A 17,576-nucleotide genomic window follows, 5' to 3' on the forward strand; every position below is an offset into this window, starting at 1 on the left:
ATGTTTCTTATATATACATTGATTTTAATGTCATAAATCAAGTAGGGACATTTTTTGCACATGTGAATATTTTCCATAATTTTAAAAAATGATCTATGAGCTGAGGTTTTCAGGAACAGCCCACAAACCCTAAGTTCTCAAGCTATTAATTTAGATAGAACACTCTATATGTTCATTAATAAATAGTCTTGAGTAATTAAAAAGCATTCTGTTTTATATCCACTAAGATATGCTGCCAAATGCCAAGTATACACACACACACACACACACACACACACACACATAAGTGCCTTTCTTATAATAAAAAACTCACCAATGATGTATGATAGCTATATAAAGTTCAACAATTTGGCACAGTGTCCATAATCATTTTTAACATTTGTATTTGTCTTATCTCTACAAATTGTACATTACTTTGAAAAAAACAGGGCAGTTTCTTGATTGTCTATTTAATCTCCAATATCATCTACCTGGCATGAATGTCCTTACCTGCTTAGCCATTCATTTGTCCTTCCTTAAGAATCAGACTCCTTGTAGAGAAAGACAAATACCAATTGATTTCACTCATATGTGGAACTTACAAAACAAAACAAACAAGCAAGGGGAAAAATAAGAGAGGGGGAACTCAAGAAAGAGACATTTCATCACAGAGAACAAACTGATGGTTACCAGAGGGAAGGTGGGTGGGGTGATGGGAAAGTGAAATAGTGATGGGGTGAAATAGGTGATGGGAAGTAACTAGTGCACTTGCTGATTTGAGCACACGGTGATGCATACAAGTGTTGAATACTATATTGTACACCTGAAACTAATATAAAACTGTGTGTAAATAACTGGAATTAAAATGAAAATTTAAAAGAAGAATCAGACTCTCTAATAAAAAAATAAAATAGAAATAACTCTACAGACTGCTGCTTTTAGTTGAATTTCAGTGCTTCACTCTCTTTGCTAACTCATATTCCATGGAGACCTCTATTGCTTGTCTCTTATTCCTCCCCTTTTTCTCCCAGAAATATAAACCTATGATGGCTATAAACTGAAAAAAAATGTAAACATTACGTCAAATTTACCATTATGCCTCTATTCTTTATTATAGCATTATAATATTGTAGGTTTTTATAACACTTGATGAATTAATAAAGAAGCAAATGGTGAGGATTCAGAAAAAAGTATTGATGTATAAAGTGGAACACTGATTGTTCATAATTTTTATATCTTAATATCTTAAATGACAATGGAAATGTTGAAATTTGAAGACAATGTCTCATCAGATACATAAAGTCTTTGCTTTTTGTTTGGGGATTTTTGCTTGAATAAGAGTTTTTAAAAATTCTCTCATTTGTTTTGAAGATTAGTAGGATGACCCAGAAACAAACAGTATTAACAATTTGTTATTGCTGACCTAGACAAATTGGAAAAAGAATGAGTATTGGGTGCAATTATATTCACTGAGATATACATATTTGTGAATCCTTCTAGAGAAGCATACTTAAAGGAGAAAGTTCAATCAGTAACTAAAAAAATTTTAAAAAGGAAATGAGATATCTTAACTATTTTGCTCTTTAAACATTTCTCATTCTAATTATCCAGTAGGTTGTAAATCTCACTGACGCAGAGGTGTCACGGGCTATGATGTGACAACCACATAAAATACAGGCAAATTTCACACACACAAAAAAATAATAGAATACTCAAACATCACAAACAACATGTCTTTTTGCTGTTTTATTTAGTTTTGAGAGGTTGTTACTATTGCAGAGAGGGGAAGGCTGAAGGTGTTAATCACTGTGGATTTTAAGAACAGAACATCTTTACCACGTGAATGCGGATTTGCTTGGTCTTGGCACCATAGACAAGTGGATTAAGAAATGGGGGGACCAGCAAGTAGAGGCTAGAAAAGAGGATATGGATATAAGGAGGACATGAGTACCAAACCTATGAGTGAAGAAGGAGAAGAAGGCAAGGAAGTAGAGCTGGAGGAAAACGCAGATGTGGGCGATGCAGGTACTGAATGCTTTCAAGTGGGGCTCCTTCTGGGGCAAACGAAAAACCGTGAAGAAGATCTGTATGTAGGACATAGTGATGAAGGTGAGGTCGAACCCTGCAACAGCAAATGCCACAAACAAGTCATAGATTTTGTTGACCCGCACATTTTCTGCAGCCAGTTTCACAATGGCCATATGCTCACAGTAGGAGTGGGAGATGGTGGTTGTATGATAAAATTGAAACCGACACTTTATGAGTGCTAAAGATGGGGCTACCAGAATGGCAGCCCTGAGTGTTACCATAGCCCCTATTTGGGCCACCAGCTGGTGGGTGAAGATGCCACTGTGTTTGAGTGGATAACAGATGGCCACATAACGGTCCAGGGCCATGGCAAGGAGGATGCCTGACTCTATGCACTCAAATGTGTGGATGAGCCCCATTTGAAGCAAGCAGGAATCAAAATAAATCTCTGGTACATGTAGTCAAAAAATTCCAAGCATCTTGGGCACAATGCCTGTGCCAGGTACAATATCTGTGACTCCTAACATGCCTAAGAAAATATACATGGGCTCATGGAGGCTGCGCTCTGATTTGATGATGATCAGAAGCAAGAAATTTCCAATCATAGCAAAGTGATACATGGCACAGAATGGAATCCCAATCCAGCACTGCACAGACTCTAGGCCTGGGATCCCTATTAGTGTCAACACAGAAGGCATGAAGATTGTAATGTTGGAGATGGACATGATGTCTTTGGGTCTCCAGAAGCAAATGAAAAGTGTCTCAGTCAGTGAACTCTCCAACTTCTACTTTTGTTCAAGGTCATCATAGTGAGTCTCTCTGATTTTGGCTGAAGTCTAAGATCATATCATCCACATCATGCATATTATTTACGGAAAAAGATCCATAGATCCCACTGTTTTGAGGAAAGGCATCCCCAATCATTAGTTCATATTAAGAGGTTATGTGCATGAAAGGCTAAGTGCATTAGAACCACCAGACCATCTGAGTAAGGGAATCAAGTGCTGACCTGTCTGTTATGTCCTCTGGACCTGTGGACAAAATAATTGTACTTGTTTATTTTGCTTGTACATTAATTGTGCATTAATCATATTTTGAAAAGTCTCTCCCTATTCCAACTTGCAGCTAATCCTTGGTCCTCTATTTTTTCCCCACTGTCTCTGAGTCAGGAACTGGTAGTCTGGACCTGCAAGTAGTCGCACTCCACAGTATAGTGGTATCAAAAACTTCTATGAAAGAGAAAGGGGATAGAAACACCTCCACCTAAGAGCATAATATACTTAGATATCTGTATCTATACGTTACAGGTCTATGTAAGAGTGGATGTCCTTTCAAAAGAATGTGAGGACATATAAATAATAGTGAAAGGGAATAGAAGGGAAGGGAGAAGAAATGGGTAGGAAATATCAGAAAGGGAGACAGAACATAAAGACTCCTAACTCTGGGAAATGAACTAGGGATGGTGGAAGGGGAGGAGATGGATGGTGGTGGGGGAGAATGGGTGACGGGCATTGAGGGGGGCACTTGATGGGATAAGCACTGGGTGTTATTCTGTATGTTGGCAAATTGAACACCAATAAAAAATAAATTTATTTAAAAAAAAAGAATGCGAGGTAGAACTTGAGAAAAGATTATTTAAATCCATGCAATTTTTACTATTTGTATCAAAGTTCCATGCTATTTTTTACATTTTTAGTAAAACTGTATTTGTTTTATCAATATTTCTAACTTTGGAATTTCATAAAAAGAGTTGTACCCTTAAAATAGCAGAAATACTATAATACAGGTTTCAGAATTACTAGAGGCAAGAAATATCCAGAGGCAAGGAAATCCAGAGTAACAATGTAGAAAAAGCAAGAGGACTCATTCTTGCTGACTATACAACATAGGTAATCAGTAAGGTAGTCAGAATGGAGGTTAGTTTCTAGGTTTTAAAATGTTTAGATTTACCATTAGTAAAAGATTAGTAAATTAAGGCTTGTTGATGCTTAATTATATATACACCATTTAATGGTTCGGTCATTTTATGAGTTTAAGCACCAAAAATAAGTAGAAAATACGGGGTAAAATGGTCGATTCCTTAAAAGGAGTCCAATCTAGTAGTAGGAAGGGAAGACAGAAGGCAGACCTTGGACATCAGAAATGATTCAGGAGAAGGCTATAGAGCAAACAGAAAATTTAATTGCCTCAATTCACAGATGACTGAATTTTCTAAAAACATAGGCTCGTAGTCCTATATGAGAGTTCTTCTATGATAAAAAATAATTTCCTTTAAAAATTGTGTATCTAAAAATCATGAAATTCTCAAGGTATACAATAGAAAAATATTTGACATCCTGTAAAATACAAGGTTCAGGATTTCATTCTTTCCTAGACTCTCCAACACTGTTGCCTTATGCTCATGATCAACAAACCACATAACCAAAGTCATGAAGTATGCCAGTAGTTCAAGAACAGCTGCGATTTATGTAGCTAAAACTCTAGTGAAAGATCATAGGGATCATTGATGAAGAAAGGCTGCATCAGCCAATGTGTATTTAGAATAGACTAGTAAATCAACTGAGTCCTTAATTTCTGCAGCTTTGCTCTCCAGTCCCTCATTCTGTATATCCACGGGTCACAGATTTTTTCTCATAGGGTTGACTTTTTCCTTCTTCATAGTTAATCAGAATTAGAATAGGAATCCTTTAGTAACAATCACATTGTCTGATTTAGTCAAGAGAAATAAGCTGCCATGTGAGCATTACCTGACAGGTACAGATGCTGACGAGGCAGATAGGGGAGGATGTAAGTGAGTAAAGGACAGGTGAGAAGGATTGTTTATCATTGGAAAAGCTGGTAGTGAAACAGTATGGAATAAATTTGGGGATAGTGAGACTTCCATCTTCCATGCCCTTTGTTACTGGGAACCAACTCCTTACCCAACACCTGAAGACCATCATCAGTTTTCACAGCATTATCCCTCATTGCCTACCTGTCATCCACCTTTCCTCCTCTTGAGCTTCTGGCCTCATTTCCTGGTATCTTGTTCTGGATAGTGCCTCTTCCTTCTGTCTACACCCTTTGAACAGCCTTTGTCAATACCATGACCTCTGATCCATTTACTTCTGGGACCATATCTAATATATGGACATCTCTGGGATAGTCTTTCCTTTTCTTCTGTTCCTGCAAGGCAGACTTGCTCCCATTTCTGTAAGTCTGTCTGAGATCATATTAGTGGATTCATTCCCCAACAAAACTCATAGTAAGATCTGTCTTATTTATGCTGAGACAGCAGCATAAATTTATTGAGCTCAAAGTGTTGAAGAAAGCTTATGGCCACCAATTAAAATGTCCCCAAGTGAATGTGGAGAAGGAGGAGGTCTGAACATGGACTGAGAGATTTCCTAGCCACTAGTCCAGGGTAGGAGGGGCCCAGCAGCTCAGAACGAAACCCTCTTGGGTCCATCCACAGCTAATATCTCTGTAATCATTTCTACAACTCGCAGACTGCCTTTGCTCTTCTCTTTATTCTCACAGGGTAAATGTAGATAAATTTAATATACACAAGTTGTATTTTTATGAGTTCAGTTCCTTTTCTGCTGTACTCACTTAGAAAAACACCTAAAGAACATTTAGATATGGGCATGATCCTATGCCATGAACTCTATGAATATCATTATAATCCTTTGGCCATTGAGGAACTTCAGGAAAGAAAACTCTGTATCCACAATAGCTCTTTACCACACATTTAGCTCTCATTCTCCTTCAATCTCATTCATCAGATTTTTATTTGATGAAGCTATTCTTGTAAATTCATTAATATTTTCATAATGCCCAGCCATGATGCATCTTTCTAAATCCTTCTGTACTGAGCTCTGAGCCAGTTGCAGCCCATTTGATGAAATCTTTCTCCATCCTTCCCTTTATACCTTCCTCCTTCTTTTCTTCCACTCTTCCTTCAGAATGCAGGTGTTTTATGCCTCAAAGAGGTGGAGGATCCATGCCATCAGTTCTTGATGCAAGTAAAAAAAGATATGATATATGCTTTCAAATTTTTAGAAATATGAGAAGAAGAATACATATATCTTTTATCATTAAAACAAATGATGAATTACAAGAAATACTTATGCACCTATTTTTCTCTTTGACATGATTCACCTGGAGTCTAGACTTTCTTGTATGTCACTCACTTTGAGGTAATGTTGGGATGACTGGCAAATTTAGGAAGAATAATACTTTCAGTACAAATGGAAGAGAGAATTCACAATGGATTTCAGAGAGAAGAAGAGATAGAGATAAAGGGGCAAGGAATCTTAAATGCTCTTTGTAGAATTTTGTCTGTGAAGGAGGCAGATGCCATGATACTCTTTAATGTTGAAAATAATTGATTCAGAGGTCAGACTTGCACATGTTATCTAGTTATTAGCTCATTCTTAAGTCATCAAAGAACAATTTAGACTAGTTTATCATTTTTCCCCTCCACTTCTTCTCTTCTACTGATTTTATTAAAATTGTGTGCCCCTATCCTGGCCCCTTTCACCCTCAAACTATACCTTATTGCTGGTAATTGAGTCTCTCAAAATAACTGAGGCATCAATTTTATTATGCCAAGTCGTATAACAATATTTTCAGCATATCTGATTCTGATATCTGTTCTGAATCTGACTTAATATGTCATATATAAATTTCAGTTCATGTTGAACATATTTGAAGGACTGTCCTGACCGTTTCTTTTGCCTGTGGAATGGGTAAATGATTTTTTTCCACTTTATTGTACTACCTGGAAATACTTTCACAAATAGATACTTAGTTATTTTCCCTTTTCTCTGAATTTTGTGGAGTTTTTTTTTTGGGGGGGGGGGCAGGATAGGCTAACTAATAATCTTTAAAGAATCATCATTCAACATTTTTTTCTCAAAAGTATTGATATGTTTTCATTATGAAGCATACACCAATCTGGCAATCCAGTTTTTAGCATAGTAAAATTAATTACATCTATTTCCTATCCATCTCTTTTTCTTTAAATTCTATAAACTATATGTTGGCAAATCATTAGTTTCAGATGTAGTTTTCAATAATTCATCAGTTGTATATAACACCCTGTGCTCATAGCATCACGTGCCTCCTAATGCCTATTACCTCATCACCCCCACTCACTTCCCCTTTGGCAACTTTCAGTTTGTTTCCCAGAGTTAAGAGTCTCCCATGGTTTTTCTTTATCTCTGATTTTTCCCCATTCAGTTCCCCCTCCTTCCTTTGTGGTCCTCTGCACTATTTCTTATATTCCACATATGAATGAAACCATATATAATGGTATAATTCTCTTTCTCTGACTGACTTATTTCATTCACCATAATACCCTCCAGTTCCATCCATGTTAATGTGTTAATGTAAAAGGTAGGTATTTATCCTTTCTGATGGCTGAGTAATGTGTATTTATCCTTTCTGATGGCTGAGTAATGTGTATATATATATATATATATATATATATATACACACGTATGTAATATGTAAGTAATGTGTGTGTGTGTGTGTGTGTGTGTATATATATATATATATACATCCCACATCTTATTTATCCATTCATCTGCCAAAGGACTTATTGGCTCCTTCCACGGTTTGGATATTGAGGACGCTGCTGTTATGACCACTGAGGTGCAGGTACCCCTTCTTTTCACTACATCTATATCTTTAGGGTAAATACCCAGTAGTGCAATTGCTGGGTCATAGGGTAGCCTTATTTTTAATTTCTTTTTTTTTTTTAATTTTTACCTATTTATGATAGTCACACACAGAGAGAGAGAGAGAGGCAGAGACATAGGCAGAGGGAGAAGCAGGCTCCACGCACCCGGAGCCCGACGTGGGATTCGATCCCGGGTCTCCAGGATCGCGCCCTGGGCCAAAGGCAGGCGCCAAACCGCTGCACCACCCAGGGATCCCTTTTTTTTTTTTTTTTAATTTTTATAATTTCTTGAGGAACCTCCATACTCTTTTCCAAAGTAGCTGTACTAGCCTGCATTCCCACCAAAAGTGTAAGAGGGTTCCCCTTTCTTCACATCCTTGCCAACATTTGTTGTTTCTGTATTGTTAATTTTAGCCATTCTAATTGGTGTAAAGTGGTATCTCATTGTGGTTTTTATTTGTGTTTTCCTGATGATGAGTGATGTGGATCATTTTTCATGTGTCTTTTGTCCCTATGTAGGTGTTCTTTGGAGAAATGTCTGTTCATGTCTTCTGCCATTTCTTGACTGGATTGCTTGTTTTTGGGTGTTGACTTTGGTAAGTTCTTTATAGATCTGATATGTCATTTGCACATATCTTCCCTCATTCTATAGGCTGCCTTTAGTTTTGTTGACTCTTTCCTTTGCTTTTTTATCTTGATAAAGTCCCAATAATTCATTTTTACTTTTGTTTCCCTTGCCTTTAGAGACAGTTTTGCAAGAAGCTGCTGTGGCCCAGGTCAAAAATGTTGCTGCCTGTGTTCTCCTCTATGATTTTGATGAATTCCTATCTCACATTTAGTTATTTCATACATTTTGAGTTTATCCTTGTGTAAGGTGAAAGAAAATGGTCCAGTTTTATTCTTCTGCATGTGACTGTCCAACTTTCTCAATAGCATTTATTTAAGAAACTATATTTTTTCTATTGGATATTCTTTCCTGATTTGTCAAAGATTAGTGGACCATAGTGTTAAGTGTCCATTTCTGGATTCTCTATTCTATTTCATTGATCTATGTGTCTGTTTTTGTGCCAGTACCATGCTGTTTTGATAATCATAGCTTTGTAGTATAGCTTAAAGTCAGGCATTGTGATGCCTTGGCTTTGGTTTTCTTTTTCAACATTCTTCTGACTATTTGGGGTCTTTTCTGGTTCCATGCAAATCTTAGAATCATTTTTTCCAACTCTGAAAAAAATCTGTGGTGAGAGTAGGCATCCCTGTTGTGTTCCTGATCTTTAGAGGAAAAGCTCTCAGGTTTTTGCCATTGAGAACGATACTCACTACGGGCTTTTCATAGATGGCTTTTATAATATTGAGGTATGTTCCCTCTATCCCAACACTTCAAAGAGTTTTAATCAAGAAATGATGCTGTATTTTGTCAAATGCTTCTTCTGCATCAATAGAGAAGATTCCTTGGTTCTTGTCTTTTATTAATGTGATCTATCACATTGATTTGCCAATGTTGAACAACTCTTACATCCCCAGAATAAATCCCACTTGGTCATGGTGAAAAATTATTTTAATGTACTGTTGGATCATACTGGCCAATATCTTGATGAGTAATTTGACATTCATATTCATCAGGAATATTAGTCTGTAATTCTCCATTTTGATAGGGTCTTTGGTTTTAGAATCAAGGTAATGCTGGCCTCATAGAATGAGTTTGAATGTTTTCTCTCCATTTCTATCTTTTGAAACAGCTTCAGTGGAATAGGTATTATTTCTTCTTTTGTCCATTTTTTAAAAAAAGAAGTGTAGTCATTAAGTGACTCATATTGCCAAAATCACTTATAAATCATATGGAATACAGAGTCAAGAAATTAATGTCTGCATATGAGGTCAATTGATTCTCAAAAACAATATCAAGGTTGTTCAATAGAGGAAGAACCATCTTCTCTAAAAATAATGCTAGAACAACTGGATATCCATATCCCCCCCAAAAAAATCAACATTTTTTCTACACAACAATTAACTTGAAATGGATTATAAACCTAAACAAAATATCTAAAATTATAAAATTGCTAGAAGACACTGAAACATTTTTGTGGCCTCATTTTTAGTCAAAAATCTCTTAGAAAGGACTAAAAAGCATAAACCAAGAGAACCAAATGATAAATTAGACTTGATTACAATTTAAAAGTATATTATTCTTTCAAAGATGCTATTAGGAAAATTAAAACAAGCCACAGACTAGAGAAAATATTTGTAAAACACATACCTAATCAATCATTTGTATCTAGGATACATAAAAACATTTTTAATAAAAAGGAAAAATTCAATTTTTCTCTAAAATGTTTCCTGAGTAACTAAATCTATTTTCTCATCATCCCCATGATATCGGTGGTGTAGCAGAGAACGTATTGCTAAGACATACTTATCATCTCAAACAGAAAAATCTAGAGAAAAACTAACTTAAATGTTATTGATGGAGCCAGAAATATTAGTCTATTTAGATACATTTAGGAATATTTAGCAAACTATGTGCAAAACTTTGAAGTTACTGAACGTGCAGAAACATAATGAATATGCTATAAGCTCATGAAAAGAGTGTCCACTATTTCAGTCAATAGAGAATGCTAATGAAAATCACAATTAAGTGGGGAGCCAGGGTGGCTCAATTGCTTAAACTCTGCCTTTGGCTCAGGTCATGATCTCAGGGTCCTGGGATTGAGCCCTACATCCATAGGGCTCCCTGCATAGCAGGGAGTATGCTTCTCCCTTTGCCCCCTGCCCCAACCCCTGCTTGTGCTCTCTCTCTCTCAAATAAATAATAAATAAATAAATAAATAAATAAATAAATAAATAAATAAATCTTTTAGAAAAAACACAGCGAGGGCACTGGTGGCTCAGTTGATTAAGCCTCTTTGGCTCAGGTCATGATCCCAGAATCTTGGAATCAAGTGTTGCATTAGACTTCCTACTCAGCTGGAAGTCTCCTTCTCCCTTTGCCTCTGCCACTCTCCCTGCTTGTGCTCTCTCTCTCTCTCACACACACACTCACTCCCTCACTCTCTCTCCCAAATAAAAAACAAAAAAATTTTTTAAACCCATAGTAAGATGTACCTACACACCAGCTACAGTAAATTAAAGACCGATTTTGCTGAGCATTGGTGATAATGTGGAGCATCTGGAACTCTCACGTACTGTTGATGGGAATGCAAAATTGTAGAACCACTTTGGAAAGTGTTTGAAATTTGTTTTAAAAGTTAATCCTACATATAGCATAGAACCCAGCATTCCCACTGCTGGTGCTTACCCCAGAGCTATAAAAATGCTAGCATGTGTAGGATTTCTACCCAAATCATCATAAAACATTGCTCATAACAGCCTAAAATTTTGGATATGTGGTTTCTCTTCAAAAAATGTGTTATTAATGGACTTTTATTCCTAAAAGATAAAAAGTTATCTGGAACTGAATAGTATCTGGCTTCTTTATAAAGGGAAATGCCTCTTCACTCTGCTTCAGTTCTCACTAGTGTCTATTTTTTTATACCTAGTCTATCTCATTTTTGTGATGTTTCTGGTCTTGTATTTTAGGCTTTTGGTTTTCCTCCTGGCTTTTCAGATCTGGACAATAAACAAAATTTTGACATCATGTTCCCTCTGTGTCACTGACAGCATCTAATTCTGCAAACAAGTTCAGTGAATTTCTGACACAGTTATTTTCTCTTTTCCTGTGAGACCTTGATGGAGTGTTTGTACTCACACACGCATGCTATTTCCTAGTATTTCTTTGTTTCTTTTTCTTCTCTACTCTTTTCCTCTTTACATCTCTATAAATTTGTGTCTTTTCAACTTCCTCTGCATAAGTCAATATGAGTGCAATTGATGTGTCAATTACAAATAAGCATTAGCATTTTGGTGTTTACTTACCATCTTTTTGTTCACCTGCAGCATCTTTTCTAAGAGCTTCATATTGAAATGTTAAGAGGTTCCATCAACTTCTCATCCTGATACTTATGTGGTGTATAACTTCACCCTCCACCCTCTACCCACATTGTAAACATAGCTGAGAGAGAAAAATTTTATGTTTAGTCCCTTGAGATTTGGGAGCTATTCATTACTGTAGCATAAATTAGCCTAATTTGATTTGTACAATGATGAAATGAGGCAAATTCCTGGTGCAGTCCTCAGAGTGAATTAAGTCTGTTACCTACAAGAGTTAAACTCATAATGAATAACATGTAATAAAACATTGCAAATAAGGGGCGCCTGGATGGCTCAGTGGTTGAGCATCTGCCTTTGGCTCAGGTCGTGATCCCGGGGTCCCGGGATCAAATCCCACATCAGGTTCCCTGCAGGGAGCCTGCTTCTCCCTCTGCCTGTGTCTCTGCCTCTCTCTCTCTGTGTCTCTCATGAATAAATAAAATCTTAAAAAAAAAAAAAAACATTGCAAATAAGACTGAGTTGTTGTTTTCAATATTCCTCTATTATCATTGTAATAATGAAAGTTTGACCCACAGTATCATGGGTGATATTTCTGGTGGTTACGAGGATTAAAGAAGAAAATCTCTTGGAAGCCAGGCAGGTTTAGGTGGAGACCACTGCATAAAAATCTTAAAGAAATATTTAGGTGTCATCATTACAGATTATAGTTAATTATAATTAATTATAATATATTTGAAGTTTAAGATACAGGACCACTCATAATACAATTGGTTGAAAATTTAGTTTTTTATTTGTGTTGTCTAGGTTAGAAATAAGATTATGCCACAGGCTAACTATGATTTGGAGCACTATACTTTACTTCTGTCTCTATTTCTATATCTGCATATGTAGAAAATACTGATAATGGCTTCATATATCTGTTCTATGCATTAAATGATCTTATCTACATAAATCACTTAGTATGATACTTGATATATAGCTTCTGTCAAATAATTGCAGGACTTTAATTATGATGTTATTGAACTTAAAATTAGGATATATAGCTACTATCTGGCAGTGTGAAATTTGGCGGGATGTTTCACACATTTCTATCAGATGTTGTAAGAAAGTAATGACTAATAAAAGCTAAGTACTTATGAAGCAAATTTTACCGGGAACTTTGCTAATTGTTTTATTTGTATATTGTATTGAATCTTTATTTCTTTTTTAAGATTTTATTTATTTATTCATGACAGACACACACAGAGAGAGGCAGAGACACAGGCAGAAGGAGAAGCAGGCTCCATGCAAGGAGCCTGACATGGGACCTGGATCCCGGGTCTCCAGGATCACGCCCTGGGCTGAAGGCGTGGCTAAACTAAGCTACCAGGGCTGCCCTGTATTGAATCTTTAAACCATCAATATGAAATTCTATTGTATTCCCCTATTTACAAATGAGGACATTTAATTCAAACAGGTCAAATCACAGAAAAGTTCTCTACATATTAAGAGTAAATAGCTAGAATTTGGACGTAACTATATGGGATTCAATTATCCAACATCAAATTACAGACTTAGTTCTTGCAAGTACTAACTTTTCTCTGTGTGACTTCAAAAAACTTACATAAATTCTCTCAATTTCTTCAGTTATATAATGAGAATAATAATAGTAACAAATTCATAGCATTGTCATGGACATTGACACTAATTATTGCTAAGGAATGGCTTCTGAGTACCTTGAAAAATTAAAAACTAGGTCAGTAAAAAATACCCTTTCCATTTTCATGATTTCACTAAATCGAGCACTTTCAAAGATAGATACATAAAAAACTGGAAGAGAACTCAATCGAGTGAATTAGATAAAAACAGAAAATAAATTATATAAATGATGCCACCCGCCACCCTATATGTTTATCACTTGTTCTAAGACAGGGACTTGCCTTAACTTGGTTAACCGCTAATTAGTCAAGACTCTGGTTTATGAGGATACTCATTCTAGTTTGTGGAAAATCGAAACCAGGTGGAAAAAACGTTGAATCTTGCAGACCTTGTCTAGAAAGTTTACATCAAGTTATTCCTTCCCTCCTTGCCTTCCTGTTGATCATAAGCATGTGTATTAATATCTACTACTAAGTGATTCATGTCAACCAAACCTATTACAAGAGTAGAGGGGTTTTTTTTTAGTTATTTTCTGCTAAAACCATTATTTTCAGATCATCGTTTATTAAGTCATTGGCTAATTAAAAATAAAATATCTTAAAGTCATTTTTTTTACTTTATATATTTGTTCTGTGGATTAAATTATCTTAATGTATGTAAATCACTTAGTAAGTAAGTTATCAGTTGAAAGTTATCTCTGCTTCATGGCATACATGCAATAAATACTTAATAACAGAACAATATGTTTTTAAGACTTTTTATTACAAAAGCTTTGAAAATGGAAAAAAAAGGCATTATAATGAATGAAACTCCATCTATCCATCATCCAGCTTCTATAATTGGAACATTATGCTGTTCTTCTATCTCCCACACTTGCAACCACTGTCTAACCCAGCATTTTTTTGTTGCTACTATCATCATTTTTATTTAGAAGCTTAGAGGTGAAATTGACAGTCATTGAAATGTGCAAATCTTAGCTGTACTTTTTTTGACAAATGAATACAACCATGTAACTTGCATCCCTAAAATACGTCTGGTATTTCCATCTGACAGAAAATTTTCTCATGCATTTCTTCAGTCACTTTCTCACCTCTACATCCATCAGAGAAGTAACCACTGTTATCATACACACATTGCAATCATACAATACACACTCTTTTGTGTCCTGATTCTCTTCCACACAAGTATGTATCACTAAATTGTATGTACTTGGAAATACAAACCTCCCTAGGACTCATTCTACCTATTCCCAAGGGGAAAAATGAATCAAGTATTTAAGAATTGAATAGAAAAACGTTGTCCTCACCAGGGTTAAGCATGGGGCCCATGCCTCCTTCTATAAGCTTACATCAAAGTAATGACATTCTATATTTTCAGGGAGAAAGGTGAGGGTATTTTTCTTTTCTTTATCTACTAAAGCCTACAGTTTGCTCATAAGCAATGATAAATTATGAATTTTTCCCATTTGACAGATTACTATATAGGCAATCAGATCTGATCCAAATTCCTAAGTTCTTAGGGTATTATCTGTCTTGAGACTTCATGCCTCTTTCTAGGCAGTATACGAACAATGCTATTGCGAATTTCTTTTGTTTTCATACTATACACAATGGGGTTGACCACAGGTGGGAAGAAGAGGTAGGCATTGGCCATGACAGTCTGAAGGAGTGGAGGTAAGTGTCCCCCAAAGCGATGCAGCAAGGAGAGGCTAATCATGGGCACGTAGTACACCAGAACAGCACAGATGTGTGACACGCATGTGTTGAGTGCCTTCCACTGCCCAGCTCCAGAAGCTATTCCCAGTACAGTGTGAAGAATCAACATATAAGAAACTACAATGAGCAGTGAGTCCAGCCCAAATGTGGAGGTAATGACAAACAAACCCAGGATGCTATTGGGTCTAGTGTCTCCACAGGGCAATTTGATTAGATCTGAATGGAGACAGTAAGAGTGTGTGAGAGTATTGTGACCACAGAAAGGCAGGCCCTTCAGGAGGAAGAGCAGTGGGAACATGAGCACCACACTTCGTAAGGCAATGATGACACCCATCCCAATGATGCGGGGAATTGTCAGGATGGTTGTGTAGCGCAGGGGGCTGTAGATGGCCACAAAACGGTCTACAGACATAGTGAGAAGGACACCTGACTCCATTATGGTAAAAGAATGCATGGAAAACATCTGGAACAGGCAACCACCAAAACTGATTTCATTAATTCCACAGAGGAAAATGCCTAGCACAGTGGGCATGGTGGAAGCAGAGACCCCAAGTTCAACAAAGGCCAGCGTGGCCAAAAAGGAGTACATGGGTTGGTGCAAAGCAGGGTCAATCCGGATGATATGAAGAATGATGCCATTTCCTAGGAAGATGATGATGTATATCAGGCAGAAAGGGATGGATATCCAGATATGTTCTGCCTCTAGCCCTGGAATGCCAGCAAGAGTGAATGTTGCAGGTGTGAATGCAATGGACGCATTGAAAATGTCATGGTGAGACTTCATTTGAAGACACAGGGAAGCACACAGGGACTAGAGAATAGAAATCTCTGGTCAGTTACTATACATCAAACTTCAAGCTCTTGATAATCATTTTTAAGACATTTCCTTGAGATGCCTGGGTGGCTCAGTGGTTGAGCATCTGCCTTTGACTCAGGTTGTGGTCCTGGGGTCCTGGGATTGAGTCCCACATTGGGCTCCCCACAGGTAGCCTGCTTCTCCCTCTGCCTAAGTCTCTGCATCTCTCTGTGTGTCTCTCATGAATAAATAAATAAAATCTTAAAAAAAAAAAACAAAAACATTTCATTACCAAAGAGATGCAAAACTTATATCTGAAACAAGGACACACGGAAACCACCCTATGTGGAAGAGATTCCTGTTTAGACATGTGGAAGAGTATTTCTCCATGGGCTACATGCCAAATACAAAAGATAATGTTTAATGCTATCCTGGTACTGCCTGGCAGTACAGAAATCTCCACTGGGCCATTTAAGACAATGGAAGGCAGTTATAATAAGCATGGAAATGACAGCTTCCTGTGGAAATTGAAGACTGGAGAAGGATCTGGTAACTTTCTGCAGTTTGTACAGGAGTGAATGTAAATAGCTGAAGGAATATAACAGTAATAAAAGGAATTCATGGCTCTAATACTTAATAGGCTTGTGATCTTGAGAGAGCCACTTAATTATCTGAGATCCAGGTATTTGATATAAACACAGTAATGGTTGCATAGGGTAATGTATGTAAATTGTCATTATATTTGGATCAATAAAAATTCAGCTCAGGAAATAAAAGGAACAATTAAATATTAGAAAACAGGGCTAGTTTCTCCCAGTTTTTAGTATTTCCAATGTCTTTTTTTAACTTACCAGTTCACTCTTTCTCCACCTACTATCCATAGGTAGGAAGGTAAATGTCTCCTATTGGAACCTGGTGTCCAAAGCCATCAGGATCTCACAAGCTGAACACAGTGGTAAGGATTGAGGTTAGGGCTAGGGTTCTTTATCTCAACAAATTCATTAACACTAAAATTCTCCTTTTTTTTTTTTTTTTTTTTCTAAAATTCTCCTCATCTGTAGCAGAGCCTTGGGTGTGAAGGTTAGGAATCAGAGGTAAAATTCAGGGTGAGGCGTAGCTTAGAGACGGTACATGAAAGTGAAAGTGAAGTATTTTTCTCATATCGGGTTCACGCTCTTGGTTAGGTATAATCAGTGGAGTGCTAATAAAGGTAAAAAAAAGAAAAAAAAAACAGCTGTCTGAGTAAAATACCTGATCTGTACCAGTTGCCAATTTCTTTAGTTAAATACTCACATTATGAGCAATTACAAGCCACCCATGTGATGTTGCTGAATGCAGAGCTGAGATATTTATAAGCAGCTTTCTCAACCTGATGCCAGGCAGTACCAGGAGAGCATTAAACATAACTACAACTGATCCTAGATATCACATACTTTCCTACCAGGTTAACTGACAGCAGGCACATCAATCCATGCCTCCCCTTTCTTGCTTTCCTTCTGATCAGGCTGTAAGTCTAGTTACTACTTTCCTTTATATGTGCTTACTTGATTGGCAGTTAAGGCATGATGACATGGAATACTTGAGGGAACAATTAAGCAGTGAATAATAATCCTTGGAAACTTCAGCTGGATTCCAGAGAAAGGGAGGGAACAAGTCCTCTGACAAGAAATATATTAAGAGTTTATAGATACAAAAGAAGATAAAGAGACAACAAATAATTAATTTTTCATTAATTATTATTTAAATATAGAACACTTTTCATATTTGAATGTTTTTCTTTCTATTGTCTTTTGATTTTATTTTTGTCCTATGAAATATACATGTCATACAT

General features: G+C 36.6%; 1 protein-coding gene and 1 pseudogene across 1 annotated transcript; both read right to left on the bottom strand.

The window, feature by feature from the left end:
- On the bottom strand, positions 1,804-2,732 carry OR52A1BP (olfactory receptor family 52 subfamily A member 1B, pseudogene; annotated as a pseudogene).
- OR51A1 (olfactory receptor family 51 subfamily A member 1) lies at positions 14,750-15,733 on the bottom strand. Its single transcript, XM_038569360.1, has one exon. The coding sequence runs from the start codon at positions 15,731-15,733 to the stop codon at positions 14,750-14,752; it is 984 nt and encodes a 327-aa protein (XP_038425288.1).
- Between the last annotated feature and the right edge of the window lie 1,843 nt (positions 15,734-17,576).

Source organism: Canis lupus, chromosome 21 (genome assembly GCF_011100685.1).
Source record: "Canis lupus familiaris isolate Mischka breed German Shepherd chromosome 21, alternate assembly UU_Cfam_GSD_1.0, whole genome shotgun sequence".
In the NCBI taxonomy this organism is placed as follows: Eukaryota; Metazoa; Chordata; class Mammalia; order Carnivora; family Canidae; genus Canis; species Canis lupus.